Raw genomic sequence first — 21,613 nt, forward strand, 5'->3', positions numbered from 1 at the left:
GAATATCTGAGGTAAGCGAATCAGAAATGCAGCCTCCAAAGGAGATTGTAGATCAACACAAAAGAGAAGAGGAAGCCTACGTAAGAGTTGAAAATGAGCATCACTGTGTGGCAAAAAACAAATCTGCATTGACAGTTCAAAAAAGAAAAACAAGATAACAAGAGAAAGCAAAAGGGGCTGCGAAATTTTAGGGGATGAGAAAAGGCAATCTATAATTGGGGGTTGGACCATCTCGGCACCTTGTAGACCGCCCGAACTCGTTCCGCGCGTGAGGGCGCGAATTGGGTTCTAGCTACTACAGTTCGGACTCCTGTCACGGTTCTGAATCTAATCTTACAAAGTGCAATGTAAGACTGATAAATCATCAAAGAGTCCAAATTCGGCAAATCGTTGTGGAAAATCGATTTCAATCAAAATGCGCCAAACATGGACTGTTTTGCCAGATTTTAGAGTCGCCACCTAAATATTTTGTTTTGGGAAATTTAGGAAACCCTGACTCGTGACTAAGGCCATGTGTTCGTCATCACCAAAGTTACCTCGTCTCGGGAACTTGGGTACGAGAGGGAAAGGTCCTGAAATGAGCACCCCCACTCGCCCGATCAAAGGACCGGCCTCTACTAACATGATATGTTGTTTTTGTAAACACATGTGTTCTTATTCCGGTTATTTATCTAACTTAATATGTGATGCACACAGCATATAAGTATAGACAAAATCACTTGATTTGGAACAAAACATCTCATGTTCGTTTTCGAAAATGGTTTGAAAGTGCTCCTCGTAAGTAGGCTAAAATGCGGATTTGCCACCCTCAAGTGGGTTTAAAACATGATGATTTGCCACTTCAAGTGGGCATAAAACTCACATTTTGATGAATTGTTCCAATTCAAGTAATGAAGCCTTCATCCACAGGCATTCATACAGTTAAACACTTAAGCAAACAGCCCCAGGGCAAGCATGCTATCATGGCAGTCACTTACACATATGCAAGGATGCTAAAGCGTAAACACTCACAGTGTACTCCGAGCCAAAACAGAAGCTAGTTAGAAATCATGCATGATCCTAGCTATGTTAAGATGCCTAATGCAACACATGTAAAAATACAACTAAAATAGGCTCGGCTATCTAGAATGCAACACTTGATAACATGCTTTGAAACACGTATTCATGTAAGTATTGAAACACAATGCAGTTTGTATGATGCGCCGAGCCGGGTGCATGCAAGACAAATGAATGATGCACGCATGCAAAGCATAAGTATGCTAATTGAAACATGCCCTAAACTAACCATCAAAAGCGGGTAAATAAAAGGGAGAAAGACGTGGGGTTGGAAGACATTCACACACACACGCACACTTATTACAACATTTGCCCTCTCGACTGAGGGTCCGAATAATAAGCTAACTAGCTACGCTAATTAAGCTAATTATTATAAACCAAAATTATTTAACTAGTCATAGTTAACTAATTGTTACAAAACAAATCGATTAATTAAGCACATTAACTAATTAAGTACAAAACTGGCGAATTAGCTAACTAAGTAAAACAGCTAAAGCAGTTAAAAGAGGTCCTCAGGGTGAGGGGTGCACGCATGCTCGATCGCCTCACTCGGAAATCCATTGCTATGCCCAGAATTGCCTCTGTTTGCATTTGATTTGATCCCTGAAAAGTGCACTAACTTCCAGATTGCTTCTACTTCAACATGGGGACCTCATGGTGGGCTGCCGACCAGAAAAGAGGGCTATAGACCAAAAAAACTGGTTGTAGAGCAGAAAAAGTGGTCGGTCGACCACCCCTACTGGTCGATCGACCAGTTGATTTGCCAAGCTCCAGTATTGCTGCAGCAGAGAACAACAAGGGGCATAATAGTGTATTTGCAAGATATGTGTGTACAACCACCCTCCCTATTATTTCTCAAGCTCAAGGGAGTGTGGTACTCAACTCTCGGGCCACCAACCGAGCATCGCAATGCACGATGGCCGAGAAGCCAAATTTGCACAAGTCAATGTCAATTAATGCACAAATAACATATAAGGGCCTCCACCTCTATCATGCTTGATCAAGAGGGTCGACGACCAAGAAATGCTACACGTTTCATCACTTTGAGTATGAAATGTGCGACATTCCTTGTGTTTGGATTAACGTCCAATTCAAACACATGCAACGCAAACAAGATGATCAACCTTCAATGCCAAAGTGACATGCGCAAGACTCTATCATGTAAGCAATGCATGCATGGCATGTTTAAAAGCTAAGGCATCAAAGCTAATGAAACATATTACACATGAAGCATGCACTATCAATCTCAAATGGGCAAACCAACCCTGGACAGAGGTCAAACATGCCAAAACAGTGGCTGAAATATGTTAAGATCAAGGCATATAACACAAGGAGAACATGTTCATTTGATGTCTCATTAACAATGCACAAAGACACAACTCTCAAAAGCTCTCAAGGAATGAAAGAAGTGAGAACATGACACACGTACATGCTCTAAAATAACATGTTAAACGATGCCCAAACATGCAACCATCACAAATATAGCATAGTACGGTGCTCAAAACTCAAGATTAGCAAAGGTACTTGCACCATAGCCATATCAAGCAAGCCCCAAAGGGCTAAGATGACTCAAAACAGTCCCAAGGCAGGTCAAAATAATGCTGAAAGATGCATGGAGTAGAGCTAACACACGCTAGAATGGGAGGCATAAAGCATGACACATGCAAGGCCAATGAGTGGGATTACACTACACATACCAAAACCAAGCATGAGGTGACTTTACCCACAAAAATCAGAGTTGTAACATGGTAAAATAACACCAAAAACATGCTGAGATGGTAGCCCAAAAGCTTAGGCAAGCATGCATACATATTGGCTCATAAGTGAAGCATAAGGCTCAACCCTCAAACACCACAAAATGGATGATAAATGCGAGAATATGACAGAGGTACATGGTCTGAAATAACATGCCAAATGGTGCTATGCCATGCAAAAAGCTCAAATATGACATGTTAGAGGTCCCAAAGTGCAAAGCTAGCAAAGCCAAATACACTATAGCTATGCAAAGCCAAGCATGCATGACCAAAACCACTTAAATCAGACCTAGAGCATGCTAAAACATAGCCAAAAATGTGCTGGAGTAGAGCATACACATGTTAGATCAATGGGCTAAAACACGAAATACACTAGGCTAGTGAACCAAATTGCACTACAAGTGCAAGGAGCATGCAAGAGACAACTGAACCAACCCAAAACAGAGTTATGACATGGAAAATAATGGCTAAAAACATGCTTGAACTAAGCAAATTCAAGGCACAAAGACATGCCACTTTGCAAGGCTACAAGTAGGAATACACTACAAGTGCAATAAGCATGCAAGAGGTGACCAAGACGGCCAAAAACATAGTTATGGAAGGTCTGAAAAGTCACAAAAATGAACCTAAACAAAGCCACTAAGAAGTAGAAACACATGCTCTTTTGATGGGCCATCAACACATGTAAACAAGAGAAGAGGAGGGGGGACAGCCCCCACCCATTTGGGACCTCAAAACCACATTTATACCACTGAAATTTCTCTGAGTTTCAGTGGTAAGAAGGCCAAAAAGAGATGGTCCCAAAGGCCTTAAGGGATGGCACAAAGCAAATCAAAACAAGCCACCAAAGGGGGTAAACCACCCCTAACTCAAACTAGGCCTTAAACAAACATTTTAAACACTTCAAAACAAAGGTTTTTGTAGTTGAGAGTTAAGCCAAAAGTAGCATGTAAAGGTGGCCAAATATGCAACCAAAACAAAGCTTTAAAGAGGGAATATGACTCACCCTTGAAGAACAACAAGAACAACAACTTCTTGAGCCAAAAATTAACTTTTTGAAGCTCCCTTAAGACCCTCCAGCACCTCAGCAACAAAGTAGGAGTGTTTGGCTAAGAGGTTGTGAGCAAAAGTGTGAAGAACATGTAATTCTAAGCACTATAAGGCACAACAATATAGAGAGAGAGAAATCTAGAGAGAGAGTAGATATTTTTGGCTTCTCAAAATTCTGAACCCCTTGGAAAGGGGAGAGAACTCCCCTTATATAGAATATGCAAGCTAAAGCTTGCTTGAATCGCTCCCTACACGTGTAGGGACGATGCATTCTGTGCCTAACAGCTGGCACAGCTGGCACAAAAAATATCTGCAAAAGCAGAAAAAAGGCCGTAGACCACTTAAAGTGGTCGACCGACCACCCCCCTAGTTGACCAACCACCTCAGGTGGTCGACAAGGGAAAAAACTAGCTGGCAGGGGAGAAAAAGGGTCTACAAAGAGAGGAGAAGGTGGTGGCAGGCTGTAGACCACTTAGGCTGGTCGACCGACCACCCACCCTAGCTGACCGACCACCAAAAGTGGTCTACAGGGGAGAAAACTGGCTGGCAGGGGAGAAAAGTGGTCTACACCCCTACTTCTCCCTCCAGGCAAAAGGGACACCAAGGTTTGGCTTAAAACAAGCACAAAACCAAGAGAGTTCAGAGACTCAGGGGCAAAGCGCGCAACCGAAAACCCCGGGGACTCCAAACGAGCGCAAACATGCGCAATCATCGAGCGCTCAATCGATGACGTCCAAGTCTTTAGGATGGTCAAAAATGGGGTGTCTATACACCTCAAAAAAGGAGCTGTATTTAGATTTACTGTTGTAGCAATTTCTTTATCAATGGTAAGAAAATCTGGGAGTGGACAACTACTACTTAATGAGGCAGAAGCATCACTCCAAATAGGGCAAGTTCTTGGGATGAAGTATAATGGAAATGAGGAAGAAGTGTTAAGCAAATTGAAGGAACTGGAAGCAAAAGACAAGGAGAAACTGGAAAACAAAAAGTGGAAAGGCAGATTAATTTGTCCCCCTGGTGAATTGGTGAATGAATTGGTTTTTAATGAAGTTACTAGCTTGGAATGTTAAAGGGCTAGGCAAGCCGATCAAAAGAAGGAAAATCAAAAATATATTCTATGAGAGAGAGGTAGATATGGTGGTACTTCAAGAAACAAAGAGGTCAATAATCAATGAGGAATTTGTTAGACCATGTTGGCCTAGTGAGAAAATAGAATTCATGGCAGTGGACTCAAAGGGAGCAGCTGGTGGATTATTATGCATCTGGAATCCAGAAGTATTCTAACTATTGGACTGCTGCTGCAATAGGAACTTCATCATTTTGTCAGGTACTCTTCATAGTAGTTTTGAATGTGTTATTGTTAATATATATGGCCCAAATGATGGTGCAAGTAGGAAAAATGTATGGGGAATATTGAAAAATCTAAAGCAAATATATGACAAACCTTGGTGTCTGGGGGGAGATTTCAATGAAATGAGAAATGTCACTAGGAGGGTGGGCTGTTCTATAAGAAATAGAGAAATGAGTGACTTCAATGAGTTCATTAATAATCTGGAAGTGTATGATATTCCAATGATGGGGAGAAAGTTTACTTGGTGTAACTCTCAAGAAGGTGAAAAATGGAGTAGGTTAGACAGGTTCTTACTCAGTCCAGATTGGTTGCAGAATTTCAATTTCAAATTGTGGGGATTACCTAGAAGGCTCTCAGACCATTGACCTATTTTACTTATGGAAAATGAGAGAGATTGGGGTCTAAAGCCATTTTGTCACGACCCAAACTCGTCCCTATGGGTTTAGCACCGTAACCGGCCAGTAATCCGAGATCACCGAAGGCCTGCTTAACAGTAATACAGTAATACAGAGTACAGGGGCTGGCGGAAGCCAAAACAGTAATTAAAAGATGTCCAATGAGCTGTGACAATCTGTATGCAAAAAGACTTTTCATATATATATATACAATCAGTACCAAAACAGTATGTACAATATATACAATTATTCAGGACAGGGACTTAATCCCTATTAGAACAGTACAGTACAACATCATTCAGTCTATACAAAGTATAAACAAAAAGGGGGAAAACTAAAACACCCCAAAAGCCCTAGCTTAAAGGACTTGGAACCTTTCAGTGAGGCACGTTAGTTGGCTTGACAAAACTGGAGTTTACCCTGACGCTTCTAGCAACGGTCCGGTGCCTGTACACCTACATATATATATATATATATATATGAGCAGTGAGCTAAAGCCTAGTGAATAACATATGCGTAAAGAGGTTAAGAATGAATGTCCTTTCAATATTGAAAACAGTCATTTAAACAGTGTACAGTCATTCAGTTTGTGGCTCATATTTCGGGCCATAACAGTTATTCAGAAACTATAATAGTCATATGTGGTACATCCAATAGCAAAACAGTACAATAGGTCTTATCAGACCAAACAGTCAGTTGATGGCCATCATATTAGTAAACAGTAGTGGTTCCAACATGGAAACCGACAGAGATCTCTGTGACAGTAGCAGTATAGTACAGTAACAGTAGGTTGCTATAGATACCACGAATATAGTTCACAAATAGGACATCATTGATTCAGTAACAGTATCATTTCAGAAAACAGTACAGTTCAATTGTTCAGAAGATAATCATTATTGAACATATCTTTACAACATTGTTACTCATAGAGTTCTGGGCTACAGATAAGCTAGTACGCGTCCTCGGATGCCAACCTTACACAGTTATAGAGTGAACACACACTAAGCTACACAGTTGGGAAAAATAATAACTTAATCCTTAATTTGCCTCGGTGTGGTTCTACATCAATATCTTCATTAAGATGCCTTAAACTAGGCCTACGAATGCCTAGAATGGAATGAGAATGCAAAGATGCACTTTAAAAACATTTTTAGAATTTTCAGAAAACAGAGGTCACGCTCGAGCGTGGGTTTCCCCGCTCGAGCGGACATGCAAACAAAGTCTCCGCTCGAGCTTAAACTTTCCCGCTCGAGCGGACTGCAAAAGTACTGGATGTGCAAAAATCATGCTCGATGGGCGCTCGACACCCGCTCGAGCGTGTGATACAAGTCCTCGCTCGAGCGTGCAAAACCCCACTCGAGCGGACTGTAAACACAACAAAAGTGCTGGATACATGAATTTCCCGCTCGAGCGCCACTTACCCTGCTTGAGCGGAAGTCCAAAATCTGGAATTTCCAGATTTGAACCTCAAGCTCAAAATCAAGTTTCAATACATCAAATTCGATCCTTTGGGACTAATTTTCTGGAAAACACTTGTAAATTCATAGTATAACATGATTCAAAGCTCAATTTGTAAAATCAAGGCCCAAAGGTAGTTCAATTGAACACAAATTCAAACAAATTCCATGAACATGATGTAAAACATAACATGCATGAATTTAATCAACTCCAAAACTTCGAATTCAAGAACAAATGAGCCAATTCTTTCAAAAACATGAGGAATTCATGGACTATAACAATAACATGGACATGCATGCAAGAATTTCCATGAAAACAACTCTGAACTTCAAAATATGCACATGCATGCAAGAATTAAGCCTCTATTCAACAATCTTAACCAATTCTAGACTTAACTCTTCAATTTAGCATGAAACATGAAAGAACTAACTTAAATTCACAATTAAAAGGATGGACACACTACCTTAGGTCCTCAAACTCAAGAATATAAGCTCAATTGCACAAATCCTCTACAAATTCTTGAAGTCTCCAAGCCAATTCTCAAATGAAGCTAAGTTTCTCCTCTCTCACTCCTTCTCTCAGTTTGGTCTCTCAAGGATGAACAAGAATGAGATGCAAGACTAAGCTTTCAACAATATTGGTGAAATGGCCCACTAGATGGCTTTTTAGTAAATAAAGCCAACTTATGTAATTTAGCTCTATTAAATCTAATTTAATCATACCAAATCACATTCCAATTAAATATACCATAAAATCATATAAATCTTAATTAGCACAAAACATCAATCAATTTCAGATTCGGCCGCCGATAAGGCCTTCAATTTGCAGTTTAAAGCAAAAAACATGAGCAGATAATTTAACAGTCAACAGATAGAATTGCATTCAACTAGCACAATCAATCAACCAGTTTAGTAATTCAGTCAGTCAGTCAATTAACATGCTTAATCATGGATTAGCACTAATCAGTGGTGAGGGTTGTCACACATTTAGATTTCTAAATACCTGGTCACTTCATTCAAATTTCAAAACTTTTGTGAAGAAAATGTGGGCTAAAACTATTATAAATGGTTGGGTTGGTTTCAAGTGTCTAAGGAAATTTCAATCACTTAGACTGGCACTGAAATAATGGAATAATGAAATTTTTGGAAATGTGGATTTTAAACTTAAGCTTCTAGAGGAGGAATTACATGCTTTTGATTTGGCAGCTGAAGATAGGCCACTGATTGAATCAAAGATAAGTAGGAGAAGGGAAGCAAAATGAAAGGCATGGAAATTGAGTAAATTGGTGGAGTGGATATGGTTGCAAAAGTCTAGAGTTAGCTGGGTCTTGAATGAGGATAGAAATACAAAGTTTTTTCAAGTTATGGCTTCCTCTAGAAGTAATAGGAATGCACTGTGTTCAATCACTACCAATGGGGTATTGAAGGAAGATCTTGAAGAAATAAGAGTTGAAGTTTTGAGTCATTTCAAGAAGCAGTTTCAGAATCATGGTTCAATAGGCCAAGGCTATCAGGTCCTTTTAAATCAATTAGGGGTGATGAAGTTAGGGTTGCAATGGAAACTGAGTTCCTAGAATCCGAAGTTGCTGCAACAATTCAAAACTGTTATGGCAACAAGGCCCCAGGACCAGATGGTTTCAACTTGATGATGTTTCAAAAATGTTGGCAGATAATAAAAGGGGATGTGATGTAGTTTATGGAAGAGTTTCACCAAAATTCTAAGTTGGTGCGTGGTATTAACAGCTCATTTATTGTTTGATTCCAAAAAATGATAATCCTACTTGTCTCAGTGAATACAGGCCCATTAGTCTCATAGGTTCGTTGTACAAAGTCCTCATGAAAGCATTATCTAGCATGATTAAACTAGTATTGCCAAAGATTATAAGCAAGTCTTAATCACCTTTCATAGGGGGTAGAAGCATCTTGGATGGAGTGCTGGTGGCTAATGAAATTGTTGATGGTTTGAAGAAGAAGAAGAAGCAAGGCATTGTTCTAAAACTTGATTTTGAAAAAGTATATGGCTCAATTAATTGGGAGTTCCTATTTTCTATGCTCTCAAATTTTGGGGGCACAAAATGGATCAATTGGATAAATGAGTGTGTTTTAACAACAAAAATTTCCATCTCGGTGAATGGATCATCAACACCTGAATTCAGTCCCCAAAAGGGACTTCGATAAGGGGATCCATTATCACCTTTTCTCTTCAATATAATGGCTAAGGGTCTAAACATTTTGCTGAATAGAGCTGTACAGATGGGGTTGATTAAAGGTGTAACTGTTGGTTCAAATGATTTAAACATCACCCACTCACAGTTTGCAGATGACACAATATTATTTTATGAGGCAAAAAGGGAGGAGGTGCTTACTATTAAAAGGATTTTAAGGTGCTTCGAGATAATGTTTGGGCTAAAGATTAACTGCCATAAGAGTGTGGTTTGTGGAATTGGAATTCATGATGAGCTATTTAAAGAATTTGCTGCTATCTTGAACTGTCTACCTCAAGATCTACCATTGAAATATTTGGGTATGCCCTTAGGCGCTAATCCAAGGAGAAGAAGGACTTCGCAACATGTTATTGACAAATTCAAAAAGAAGTTAGCTTCTTGGAAAATAAGATTTTTATCTTTTGTTGGTAGGATGACAATGATAAAGTTAGTGCTCTTCTGCCTGCTTATTTTCTACTTATCCTTATTTAAGATGCCTGAAGGAGTTGCAAAGGAGATTGATAAAATTCAGTCTAGATTCCTTTGGGGGGGTGATGAGCTGAGAAGGAAAATCCATTTGGTTAAATGAGGGGAAATCACTCAAAGCAAAAGTAATGGGCGGTTAGGCATTAGAAATGTGAGATTCATGAATGATTGTTTTCTTTTGCAATGGTGGTGAAGATTTGGGTGTGAAAATGACACTCTCTGGAAAAAAAGTGATCTATAGCAAATACCCAGAGGGTGATGGGGGTTGGTGCCCATTATCTGTTGCAAGTACAAGGTTGTCTATGGTTTGGAGAGATATATTGGGGGTTGCAAGATCTTGCCCTGAGGTGGTGGAATTTTTCAAGGTTAACATAAAACTCAGTATTGGTGATTGGAGGAGAACAAAATTCTGGCTTGGTAATTAGGTTGGCAATGGGTGTTTAAAAGATGTATTTCCTAGACTATTCTCCGTGGCTTTCATAAAGGTGAATCAGTGGTAGTTATCAATCGAAGGAGAGGTGGGAATGAAGTGTGGGAATTAATCTTCAGAAGAACCCTATTTTAATAGAAAAGTGAAGAATTGAGGAGGTTGAAGATGATGATACAAAATACACCTTTTCTCAGGGAAGGACCGTTGGATACATTAACCTGGAATGCAAATAAGTCTGGTAGGTTTACAGTCGCTTAAGCCTACAAGGGATGCGAACCACAAGCTGAAGTTAATGTAAAATTAGGGAAATTCATTTGGAAGAATGTGGCTCCACCAAAGGTGCAATTTTTTTGGGTGGTTAGCATGGAGAGAGAGGATCAAGACAACTTGTTATCTCCAAAGAATTGGAGTTCTAAGTGAAACGTCAAATGTAAACTGTATTTTTTGCAAGAATGAAATGGAAACTGTAAATCATGTGCTGTTGTGTTGCCCTCTTGTTTGGAGGATCCAGTCCAATATTATCAACTGGTGGGGAGTTTCCTGGGCTATGTCGAGGTCAATGTTAGGTCTATTGCAATGGTGGGAGGGGTATACAATAAAAAAAATGGAGAAGGTAATTTGAAAGGTTGTCACGCCCCAAAAAAATAATACAAATAATCCATTCTATAAGATCTATGAACGTAATAGAAGTTATATACTTTCATTCATCAGAATTTATATTACAAAAGGTATTACATGCATTATACATTCATAAATGTTCATCATGATTCTATAGCATGTAATATTTGTTAATAACAACAAAATAAATGTCCCACGGGCTTAGATCTTTCCAAGATATCACTTGGTTACAACAAAAGAGAGTCCTAAGCTCTATACATGTAAAGCCATCGGCTTAAATAAACATTTAAACACAAAAAGTAACAAAACAGAGCCTTCAGCTCCTATGCCCTCCCCAGCTACGTCCTTGGAGGAGGCATGTCACCAGTACCTGAAAATGATTTCCCAAGTAGGGTGAGCCAAAGCCCAGTAGAGATAGACCAACACAATATATGAGGTTTAACTAAGATATAAGTGCCAGACATATATTCAATATTCATGACAATACATATTCTCTACATAAATATACGTTTCCGATATTCATATCTCAATCCATTCCCTTCTATCCACTTCGAGTTAATTCACTTCATTTTAATTCATAGGCCAACTTTATAATTTTCCGAATAACCCAACTGTGACTATAACTCAGTGGTTCTAAATCGACATAACAATCATACAAGTACTTCAATCTTGTCATTTGACGAAAATTTTGTCCGTGGGATTGGCACCCATGTATTCAAATGATTTCGGGACTTTCACCCTAAACACTTTGGCCAACTTAATTTTCAATGGAGTCCATCCCCTATCTTCTCCCAAAACATGGAGTACATCCCATTTCTTCTCTGAAACATTATACATATACAATGTATTTAAAGATACCGTCATATTCAATGACATTCAAATGCACATATTCAATGTATTTAACATACCGTCATATTCAGTGACATAATTAAATGATTAGTTTCAATTTACCTAATCCTCATGTAATTTCTACAACAATCATAGCCATCCTCCACCGATAACCCAATACAGTTATTTCTAAACAGATATACAATCTTTATAACAGATAATTCATCAAATTTCCATAGGTGCATGATTTAACAAATCTAACTACACCATTCATTCATATATCCTCCCAATTTCACGTTTTTCATACCAATTCCATTATTTATACAAAATAATTATTTAACACATATTAGTGCAAATTTCTCCCTTTTTCAAATATCAATCCTAAGGCTAAATTTCACCATTTTAACCCAAGGTAACCTCATATTCAAAACCTCATATTCAAAACCTCATATTCATTTATCGAACCCAACATAGAAACCCCTTTTTCAATTTGAATCCAAACCCTAACTTTTCCCAAATCCTCCCAAAATTCCACCATTTATACATAACAACAAATATCTAGGTTAAAAATCATATTAAGATGTAAAATATCCCTACCTCAAGAGTAGAAGCCCAAAGGAGAAAAATAAGAACTTAAAAAATGCCCAAACTTGTTTTTACTCGGATCAAATTAAAGTCCTTGAGATGCTCCAACCCCTTTATCAAAGGGAGTAGGGTAGAGAGATTCTTAGATCTAGGTGTATTTGTAGAGAGAGAGTGAATTTTAGAGAGAGAAGGAGCTGATTTAAGGTTTTTGAGTGAAAAGATACAAAATTTCTGTGTAAAAATGAGCTACTGCGAACTGATATACGCAAGGTTCACTCGAGCGAAGGAGTTGTCACTCGAGCGACCAGACATAATAAGTGACCTCGCTCGAGCGCAAGAAGTATCGCTCGAGCATAGAATACATGTCTTCAGAAGTTTACAGACGCACACCGTCGCTCGAGCGAGAGCGAAGAAGCCAAAATCTGGGCAACATCAATCCAGACCAACTAACAACCAACATGTTTCAAACACGCCCAACACATTCTAAAACTTAAACTCAAAGACAAAAGAGGAAAAACAAGACATGGATAACAATATTAAACCATGAAACCCGAGTCTGAAAATATAACAAAGATCGAGTCAAAACTGGGATCGCTATAAAGGTCATTCCATTGGCAATGCTATGGTCCATTTGGAGGCAGAGGAATGATAGTATCTTTAATGGCTCTCAAATGGATTTGGAAGGATTGTGTGAGCTTATAAAAGTCAGGATTGCATTGTGGGTCAGAGCTTTTAACCCTTACTTTAGTTACTCAGTTAATGACATAGTGAATAATCTACAGCAGGTTAAAGTATGCATCATGAACTGATCATGGCTGCTACTTGAGGTTGATTCTAGGTTGTGTTTTAGTTTTGCATTTTGGACTGATCTGTCAACTATGTGCTGTCTTCTGTGGTGCTCTCTGGTGTGTCCTGCAACAAATGCTGTAAAGGGTCACTGGTCTGAATTCTTGTTTGTTCAATTGGCTGTTGGTGAGGTTGCTGCTATTTTTGGGTGTGTTGATTCTTGGCTCCTTAACTCCGTCTGTTAAACTCTGATATGTAGGTCTGTTTTGGTGGTATGTTTTGTTTTGTTTGTTGAGAAGGCTGTTATTTTGAACTGGTATGGTCTCTAGTGTGATTTGCTGTGGAAAAGTATGGCGGAATGACTGAGTCTATCTGTTGGCTGTTACGTTGTGGTGTTTGGTCTGTTTCTTTCGTAGGTTTCTCATCAACTCTGGGGGTGCTAGCAAATGATTGCATGGGTTTTTTGGTGCCAACCTAGTTGGAATGATTGAGCTCATTGTGATACTTTTGCACTTCTCTCTTCTTTATTGATATATTTTGTTTTGTACTTTGTGCTTGATTTTTTACATGGATAATATACTCGACAAACCCTATAATATGAATGGTTCAAATTATCAAAAAAGATTTAGAAAAGACCTTTACTAGGGCACCACATGGGGCTCTGTGACTTGCTCACAGCAGCATCCCAAGCCCCTCCAACATACACCTATATATTCAAATTAGGGTCATAAACTATATAGAAAAAAACATCATCTGTTAGTTCATAAATGTGGTCTGGACAATTCCGGTAATCCAATCCGCTATTTTGTAGATTCCTATGTGCAAATCGGTAAAAAAAATCATATTAATCTGATAAATTGTGAGTGTATCTTTCTTTTAAAAAATGGAGAGTAAGAATGATTTTGAAATAAATCATCCATTTATTTGAAAAAAAAATGCAACGAAATAATATAGTTATAAATTTATTGGATTGATTTGTTTGTTTTTTATTTTTATTTTTTTTATGAACAATTCACATATAAAGACTTACAAAATGAACAAATTGAATAATCAGAGTTATGCTCAACTGGATAGTCCAGCCTAAAGAGAAGTTATTGTCAAGTATATATTTTTTATTTTGTCTATCCACTTTTCATGTTTCTACTACAATTCTACTATTTATTTTAATTATTTATTCAGACACTCCTCACTTTATAAAATGCTACATTATTGATGAATATAGAGGAAAAGATCTTAAAAATTAAGTGCATTTTGCCTAGTTATTGAAGGCTAGCTACATTTTAGAGAAAATCTTAAATCGGTTGAAGAGTGAAAAAAAATAAAAATCATTTTCATGGGGTGCAAGACTATTTTGTGTTTGGTGAATGTCTTTAGTGTATGTTAGACTTGCACCTAAAAGATTCTTTGTAGTCCAATATATATATATATATATATATATATTTTATTCTGTCCCATTGATATGCAATTGTCGTTTTGCCTAGTGAATTTGAATGGAGGCAAAATGACTACTATAGTTAAAAAAGTCATTATAAATCTAGTGTGTTGGAGATATTCTTAAATAATGGTATAGTCGTGTTATATCAAGCCAATCGTATATATTGGGAATCAGCTGATGTGGTCATATATACATATATATATATATATATATATATATTTTGTTTTTTTCTCCCTTTCAAATCAACAATCATAAAAGAAAAAAAAAACAAAAAAAACAAAAAAGCAAACAAAGAAGATACGTATGAATTGATATTTAAATTTTCAATTCTTCAATGTATTGCTGACACTGTTATTTGTTTTTAATGACCTATGAGATAGATAAAAACGGAGACTGCTGTAGAGGAAGAACTATCGTCGATGTTCCCATATTTTTTGATTAAAGTGTATGATCTCTTGTTGCCGCATGAAATCACACCATCTATTTGGTATACTTTTCCTTCTCCTCCTTTTTTTTTTTTTTTTTTTTTTTTCTCTCTCTTTATTTCTCTTTATTTATATAGTAATATTCTAAGGGAAGTATTTGAATGTGTAAAGTGCATACCATATACACTTGCGTAAATTCTCATAAATATACGTAAATTACTTCACAAAATAGGATAAGTTTACACAAACATATGTAAGATAACCTATACAAATTTGAGAAATCACAATTTACATATATTTTTTAAAACTTATGTGATTTTGTAAGGTAACTTACTTATATTTGCGAGAATTTACGCAAGTATATCTGACATATACTTCTAGATTTAAAAATTGCCCATATTTACGATTTGTTTGCTAGGAGTTGAGTTTGTCTCTATGTTAGTGGTTGGGTGTATCTAGTCCATATCATGTTGTTTGGGGTTGTGGAGCTCACCACGGGTTCTATCTTAATAATTCAAATAATTAATTTTTTAGATCATTATGTGTAAATTATTCATAACCAAAAAAATAAAAAAAATAGATCAATTCAATAGCCGCAGTCACATTGGTTTATTACATTTGTTTTTCAAAACATGGAAGGTTTAGTTTACAAATAAATTTGTCATTAATTTTTTTGCAAATAAATGTCGTGAATTGATATAGTTACAGTTATTGAATTGACTTAATTTTTTACATGTATGATCTAGATGTTGTGGTTTAAAAAATGAATGGTTCGAATCGTCAAAACAATACTCGTTATGGATCTCATAAACCCAAACAATACTGTTCAATCTACAAAATACTCTAAAAAGAAGTTAAGCCCGTTTGTTCGTATCTCTAACATTTTTTAACGAACTTAACAATTGGTAGTGTGGACATAATTCAAGCCCTACCTCTAAACAGGGATAGAACGACATTTTTTATTATTATTTATTACAGTAAAGTAAAATAAATCATCAATTGCATCACAAATCACGATTATATATAAATTCCAAAATTGAGAGAAGATGTTATTTATTCACAATCCGTTGGTCAAATGAGAGAATCAGACATGTTAGGAATGTATATAATATATATATATATATATTTTATTTTTGCCTTGCATTATACTTCAAAAATTTCCGAGAAATTTGAATTCATTTATTTATACTGACAATATTACTGAAGATGAAAGAGTTTTCTAAGAAAAAATAAACTAAATCTGCTCAAAGTTATCAAGAATTTGAAGAGAAATTTGTGAACTTCCTTTCCCTCAACAAATTTCTCCTCAAATCCTTAATCCGAAAACACATTAAGGAATAAAGTTAAAGGGAAATGCCCCATCCCCTTATTTCATTCTTCCTAATTACACTTCTAATAAGGTGGCAAACAATAATAAACAATCAATTCTTTTTAAAGTGTGGGACCATTTTACATAGGAATGAGTCTGTCATTAGGGGTGGAATTATGAGTGCAAAATTAGAGGAATGTTACACCACTCTCAAAGTTAAATCCTACATGTTGAATGTGAAGAGATCATTGATTTTTTTTATATTGGGAAAATAGAATTTTATTGATGTAAACCTAAACTGAGTTACAGAACATTAAAACATACACAATAAATAAATAAAAAAAAAAGAAAGTGCACATTGCATCATAACAATATCATTTCATCCTAACTAGGTTGACACAGAAAGGCAAGAAAATCATATAACCAAACTATGAACAAAAGTTCACTACAAGGTATAAGGGTTTTAGGAACAAATTTTTTTTTTTCACCAAAGTTAAAAATTTTGTTATAAAAAACATTTAGAGACCAATTTCTCACTATAAGGACATTCCAAAAAAAAGAAAAAGAAAAAAAAAAAAACATTTAGCGACAAAAATTGGAAAATGTCGCTAATATATTTATTTTTAGGGACAAAACAATTTTGTGCTAAAAATTTTAGGGAAAATTACACCGGTGATTCTTATATTTTACACTTTGTGTCATTTTAATCCCTATACTTTCATTTGACTCAATTTTGACTCTTAATTTTAAATTTTTGTCAATTTGGTCTATTTGATAATATCGTTAGTATTTTTTAAGAAAATTATAAATTGATTGAGGTTAACTCACAAAGTGGAGTAAGTTTATAATTGACCTTAAAAATATGACACGTGACACTTATATGCATTTTTTCTATAACAAAAAACTAAGAAATGAAATCAATTAGATCAAATTGAGATAGAGTAATAATTTTATGGTCAAAATCTAGCCAATTGAAATTACAGTGACTAAATGGATATAAGAATCAAAGTACAAGGACTACTGTCGTGATTTATCCAAAATTTTATTTTTTGAGGCAAAAAAATTATAACTTTAGTTGGATTGTTGAGGCTTTCTTCATTTTTTGACCTATGGAAACCAGTCAAGATTTTAGTGAACCGAATTGTTTCATATTATTTATGTATTTGTGTAATCGAATCATTGTATGGCTGGTTTTTAGGATGCCTTTTTTGGAAGATTAAAGAAAGAGTTGGAGAAAAATATTCATGTCCGGTAAATTTTGCTATGGTAAGTGATCTCCTACCGTTGTGAGTGTTTTTATTCCAAATATTCAGTTTGGATATCCTCTAATGTTGTTACAACAAATTGCTTTACTACTTCCATGTGTGTTTTTGTGAAAAGCATGGATCCGGTATAAATTTACATTGACTATGGCATTACTGAAATTATTTTATTGTATTTATAATGACGAATGTTTTATGACTAATTTTGTTTCCATGCATTTAATTAGAAAATGGCTTTATGGTCTTGACCCTAGCGAATAAGGGGTTAAGAATTGATAATTTGTAGTGACTTTTTTTTTTTTTTCGGTACCTTTTAACTGAAATAGTATATTGACAAATGAGACCTAAACATGGTTATCAGCCTTGTAATGGGCTAATGTGGTCATCATCATGACGACTTAAGTTTATGTTTATTGAATTATTAAATTATCAAATACCAGATTGTTAAAATCGAATTATTGAAACATATCGGAACATTTTGTTTGGTTTGTATTTGAGAAACATGTTTTGAGATAAAAAGTACGAAAATTTGTTTGGTTTGATTTTTTTTCAAAAGATGTTTTGAAAAATTATTTTGAGAGAGAGTTTTGGAAAAAGTGATTGATTTGATGTGTATGAGAGAGAGATTTGTTTGGAAAACTTGTAAACCAAACAAGTTTTGGAAAAAAATTTTAGGAAAATTTGTTTGGTTTGACTACTTTTGAAAACTTATTTATAGAGAATTTTTCCCAAAATTTTTTGAGAAACACAAACCAAACAAGGCCTGAATATCTTGATTCACCGCTAGCCTAAATTAAAATTTTCTTTTTCCACCGGCCTAGCTAAGAGTAGGAGCACGGAAGCTGAAATCAAGGTTTCAACAATGGCTGTTGTTTTTTTTTTGAAATTTTTAGTCTTGGCTGTATTTGCATTTAATGCTTTTACACTGTCAAGTTCATTGAAACTCACCAACAACAATTCTTATTATATTTTTTTTGCCAAGCCATTAGAGCTGAGTTGAGCTGCGCCTCCAAGCCGAGTCGAGCCGCAGACCGATCTGACCCGCCACCGTACTGCCAAGCAGCTGAGCTGCTTATGTCACGTTGAAGTCAGCTGATCCGGAGAAATTATCCGGTGTTTCTCAGAAGTTCCAAATTTCGCCGATATGAACCATCCAACTATTTTGGCTAGATCTAAGACATTTGAAGTCTGATTTTGGCAATCCAATAGTGCTTTCCAACTATATGGAATATTTCGAACATTTTCGTACAGTCAGAATTTGAAAATTATGTTCTAAAAATTTGCAGATTTCTTAAAGTCAACCAATGGCCAACACAAATATTTTCTTTCAGCATCAGTTTCCCAAACTCACCAAGGAGAACTATGAAAATTGAAGTATTCAAATGCAAGTCCTACTAGCCTTACAAGATTTGTGTGAGTTAGTCGATCGAGGATATGATGAACCAGCTGCCCCTAAAGATGAATGAAAGTTAAACGAAACTCAGAAGACGTCGTTAAAAGATTCAAGGAAGAAAGATAAAAAGGCCTTGTATCTACTCTATCAAGGCATTGATGAGTCAAGTTTTGAGAATATTTCAACAACAACAACCTCTAAAGAGGCATGGAGTATTCTTCGCAATTCACACTGTAGAACTGAGAAGACAATCAGAGTTTAACTTCAGGTGCTACAGGGTGTGTTCGAGATGCTGCACATGAATGACTATGAGTCAATTTCTGAGTACATTAATAGAACATTGACTATTGTCAATCAGATCAGAAGATACAGAGAGAAAATGGAATCTCTTCAAGTAATAGAAAAGATTCTACGATCACTCAATCCAAAATTCGAGCACATGGTTGTATCAATAAAAGAGTCCAAGGATCTCAGTGTCGTGACCACCGATGAGTTGATGGGCACACTTGATCCATGAACAAAGGATCAACAAGAAGACTCCCTCAAGTTCTCTAAAGCAAGCTCTTCAATCAAAGCTGTCTTTCAAAGATGATAGAAATGAGCAAGGGGGTATGTCACAAAGAGGCCAAGGAAGAGGCCGCGGTTACAATAACCGAAGTTCTAGTTTTCGAGGAAGAGGTGGAAGAGGTCCAACTAGAGGAGGAAGAAGTCAACCAAACTTTGCTCCAAGCAGAAGGGCAAGGGGAAGATGAGGTGGTTTCAACAACCGACCAGGATTTGACAAGAGCAATGTTCAGTGCTACCATTGCCACAAGTTCGGGCATTACAGCAATGAATATCGAAGTAGAGCAACAACAGAAGTCGGAGAGCAAGTAAATTTTGCCGAGTAGGAAACAAACAAAGTCGAACCTACAGTCCTATTTGTCCACCATAGAGATACTAAAAACCAAAACAATGTTTGGTATCTAGATTCAGGAGCCAGTAATCACATGTATGGTAAAAAAGAGTTATTCGTCAAGCTTGATGAGACTGTACAAGCATAAGTCTCATTTGATGATTCTTCAAAGACTCTAGTGAAATGAAGAGGTAACATTTTGATCAAGCTTAAGAATGGAGATCATGATTACATCTCTAATGTTTATTATGTTCCTACCATGAAGAACAACATTTTGAGTATGGGACAACTTCTAGAGAAAGGATACAACATCAGCATGAAAGATTATTATCTTACTGTCAAAGACAATTATGGTAATTTGATCGCTTGGGTGAGAATATCCAGGAATCGGATGTTTGCGTTGAACATCCAGAATGATATTGCAAAGTGTTTAAATGCCATCATTAAAGACAAAGACTAGCTATGGCATTTGACGTTTGGACATCTTAACTTTGGAAGCTTCAAGCTGTTATCAAGCAAGAATACGGTGAAAGGGCTCCATTATATTGCTCATACTAATGAAGTTTGTGAAAGCTGCGTACTTGGCAAGCATCACAGAATAGGCTTTGCTAAAGAAGTGAATTAGAGTGTCAAAGCCACTGCAGCTAGTACACATTGATATGTGCGGTCCATTGAATCCAATGTCAAATGGAATAAATAGATACTTCATTACATTCATTGATGACTACAGCAAGAAGACATGGGTGTACTTCCTCAAAAACAAGTCGGAGGTATTCAACATCTTCAAAGAATTCAAAGCTATTGTTGAAAAACAAAGTGCCTATTATATTAAGATGTTGCGATCAAATCCAGGTGGAGAGTATACATCAGATACTTTCAAGAATTATTGCAAAGAGTATGGAATCAAGCATTAAACAACACCATCCTATACGCCACAACTGAATGGTGTTATTGAAAGAAATAATCGTACAATCTTAGATATGGCAAGGAGCATGTTAAAAGGAAAAGGATTGCCTAAGCAATTTTGAGCTGAAACTGTATCATGTGCTATGTATCTACTAAACAGATGCCCAACCAGAAGCCTTCGCTCTATGACTCTAGTAGCGTATTTAGGTGTATTTGGAGTTCACACAAGCCAAATGTCAACCATCTTAGAGTATTTGGGTGCATTGCATGCACCAAGATTCCAGAAGCAAGAAGAACCAAGCTTGATGATAAGGGAGAAAAATGTATCCTTGTCGGATATAGAGATAGAACAATGAGATACAAGTTGTATAATCTCATTACCAGAAAGGTGATCATGAGAGAAATGTGATATTTGAAGAAGAAGAAGCTTGGAACTGGAATCAAGATGAAGTTATTAAAGATACAGAACTCACTCTTGAAGATTAAACATCAAAAGCTCAAATTGAAATCACAAGAGAAGTCCCAGATGAGCCACAAACTCCTATACATGGAACCCCCACATCATATATGAGAGGTACTCCATCATCACCATCTCACAGAATTGGTACACCATCATCATCATCATTAGATGATAATTTTTTCAAAAGACATAGGAGAATAAAGAGCTTAAGAGACATATATGAAGCCACAGAAGCCATAGAAGAAGAAGATCTGAATTTGTTCTGCTTACTCGCAGATAGTGATCCATTTACTTTCTCAGAAGCCATCCAAGAAGATAAATGGAAGAACGCAATGGATGAAGAAATTCATTCCTTTGAGAATGACACATCGAAGCTTACTAGTTTATCGGAGGATCACAAACCCATTGGAGTGAAATGGATATACAAGACAAAGAAAAATGCACAAGGTGAAGTGCAACGTTACAAGGCAATATTAGTGGCAAAATGCTATAAGCAAAGAGCTGGAATTGATTATAGAGAAGTGTGTG

The 21,613-nt window shown here is 36.5% G+C and overlaps 1 protein-coding gene across 2 annotated transcripts in view; it reads left to right on the top strand.

Annotated features, from left to right (window-relative positions):
• LOC114274376 (uncharacterized) overlaps positions 1-21,613 on the top strand; it is a 54,337-nt gene that overhangs the window by 19,313 nt on the left and 13,411 nt on the right. Inside the window, exons 4-5 of one of the 2 annotated variants that reach the window (XM_082886248.1) lie at positions 14,816-14,922; positions 17,368-17,435. In XM_082886248.1, coding sequence (XP_082742374.1) covers positions 14,816-14,922; positions 17,368-17,389 — 129 coding nt within the window. In that variant the 3' untranslated portion in view covers positions 17,390-17,435. The remainder of the gene's footprint in view (positions 1-14,815; positions 14,923-17,367; positions 17,436-21,613) is intronic. The other variant, XM_082886249.1, reaches the window with a different exon arrangement.

This window comes from Camellia sinensis, chromosome 9 (genome assembly GCF_055761805.1).
Source record: "Camellia sinensis isolate YWXY chromosome 9, ASM5576180v1, whole genome shotgun sequence".
Classification (NCBI taxonomy): Eukaryota; Viridiplantae; Streptophyta; class Magnoliopsida; order Ericales; family Theaceae; genus Camellia; species Camellia sinensis.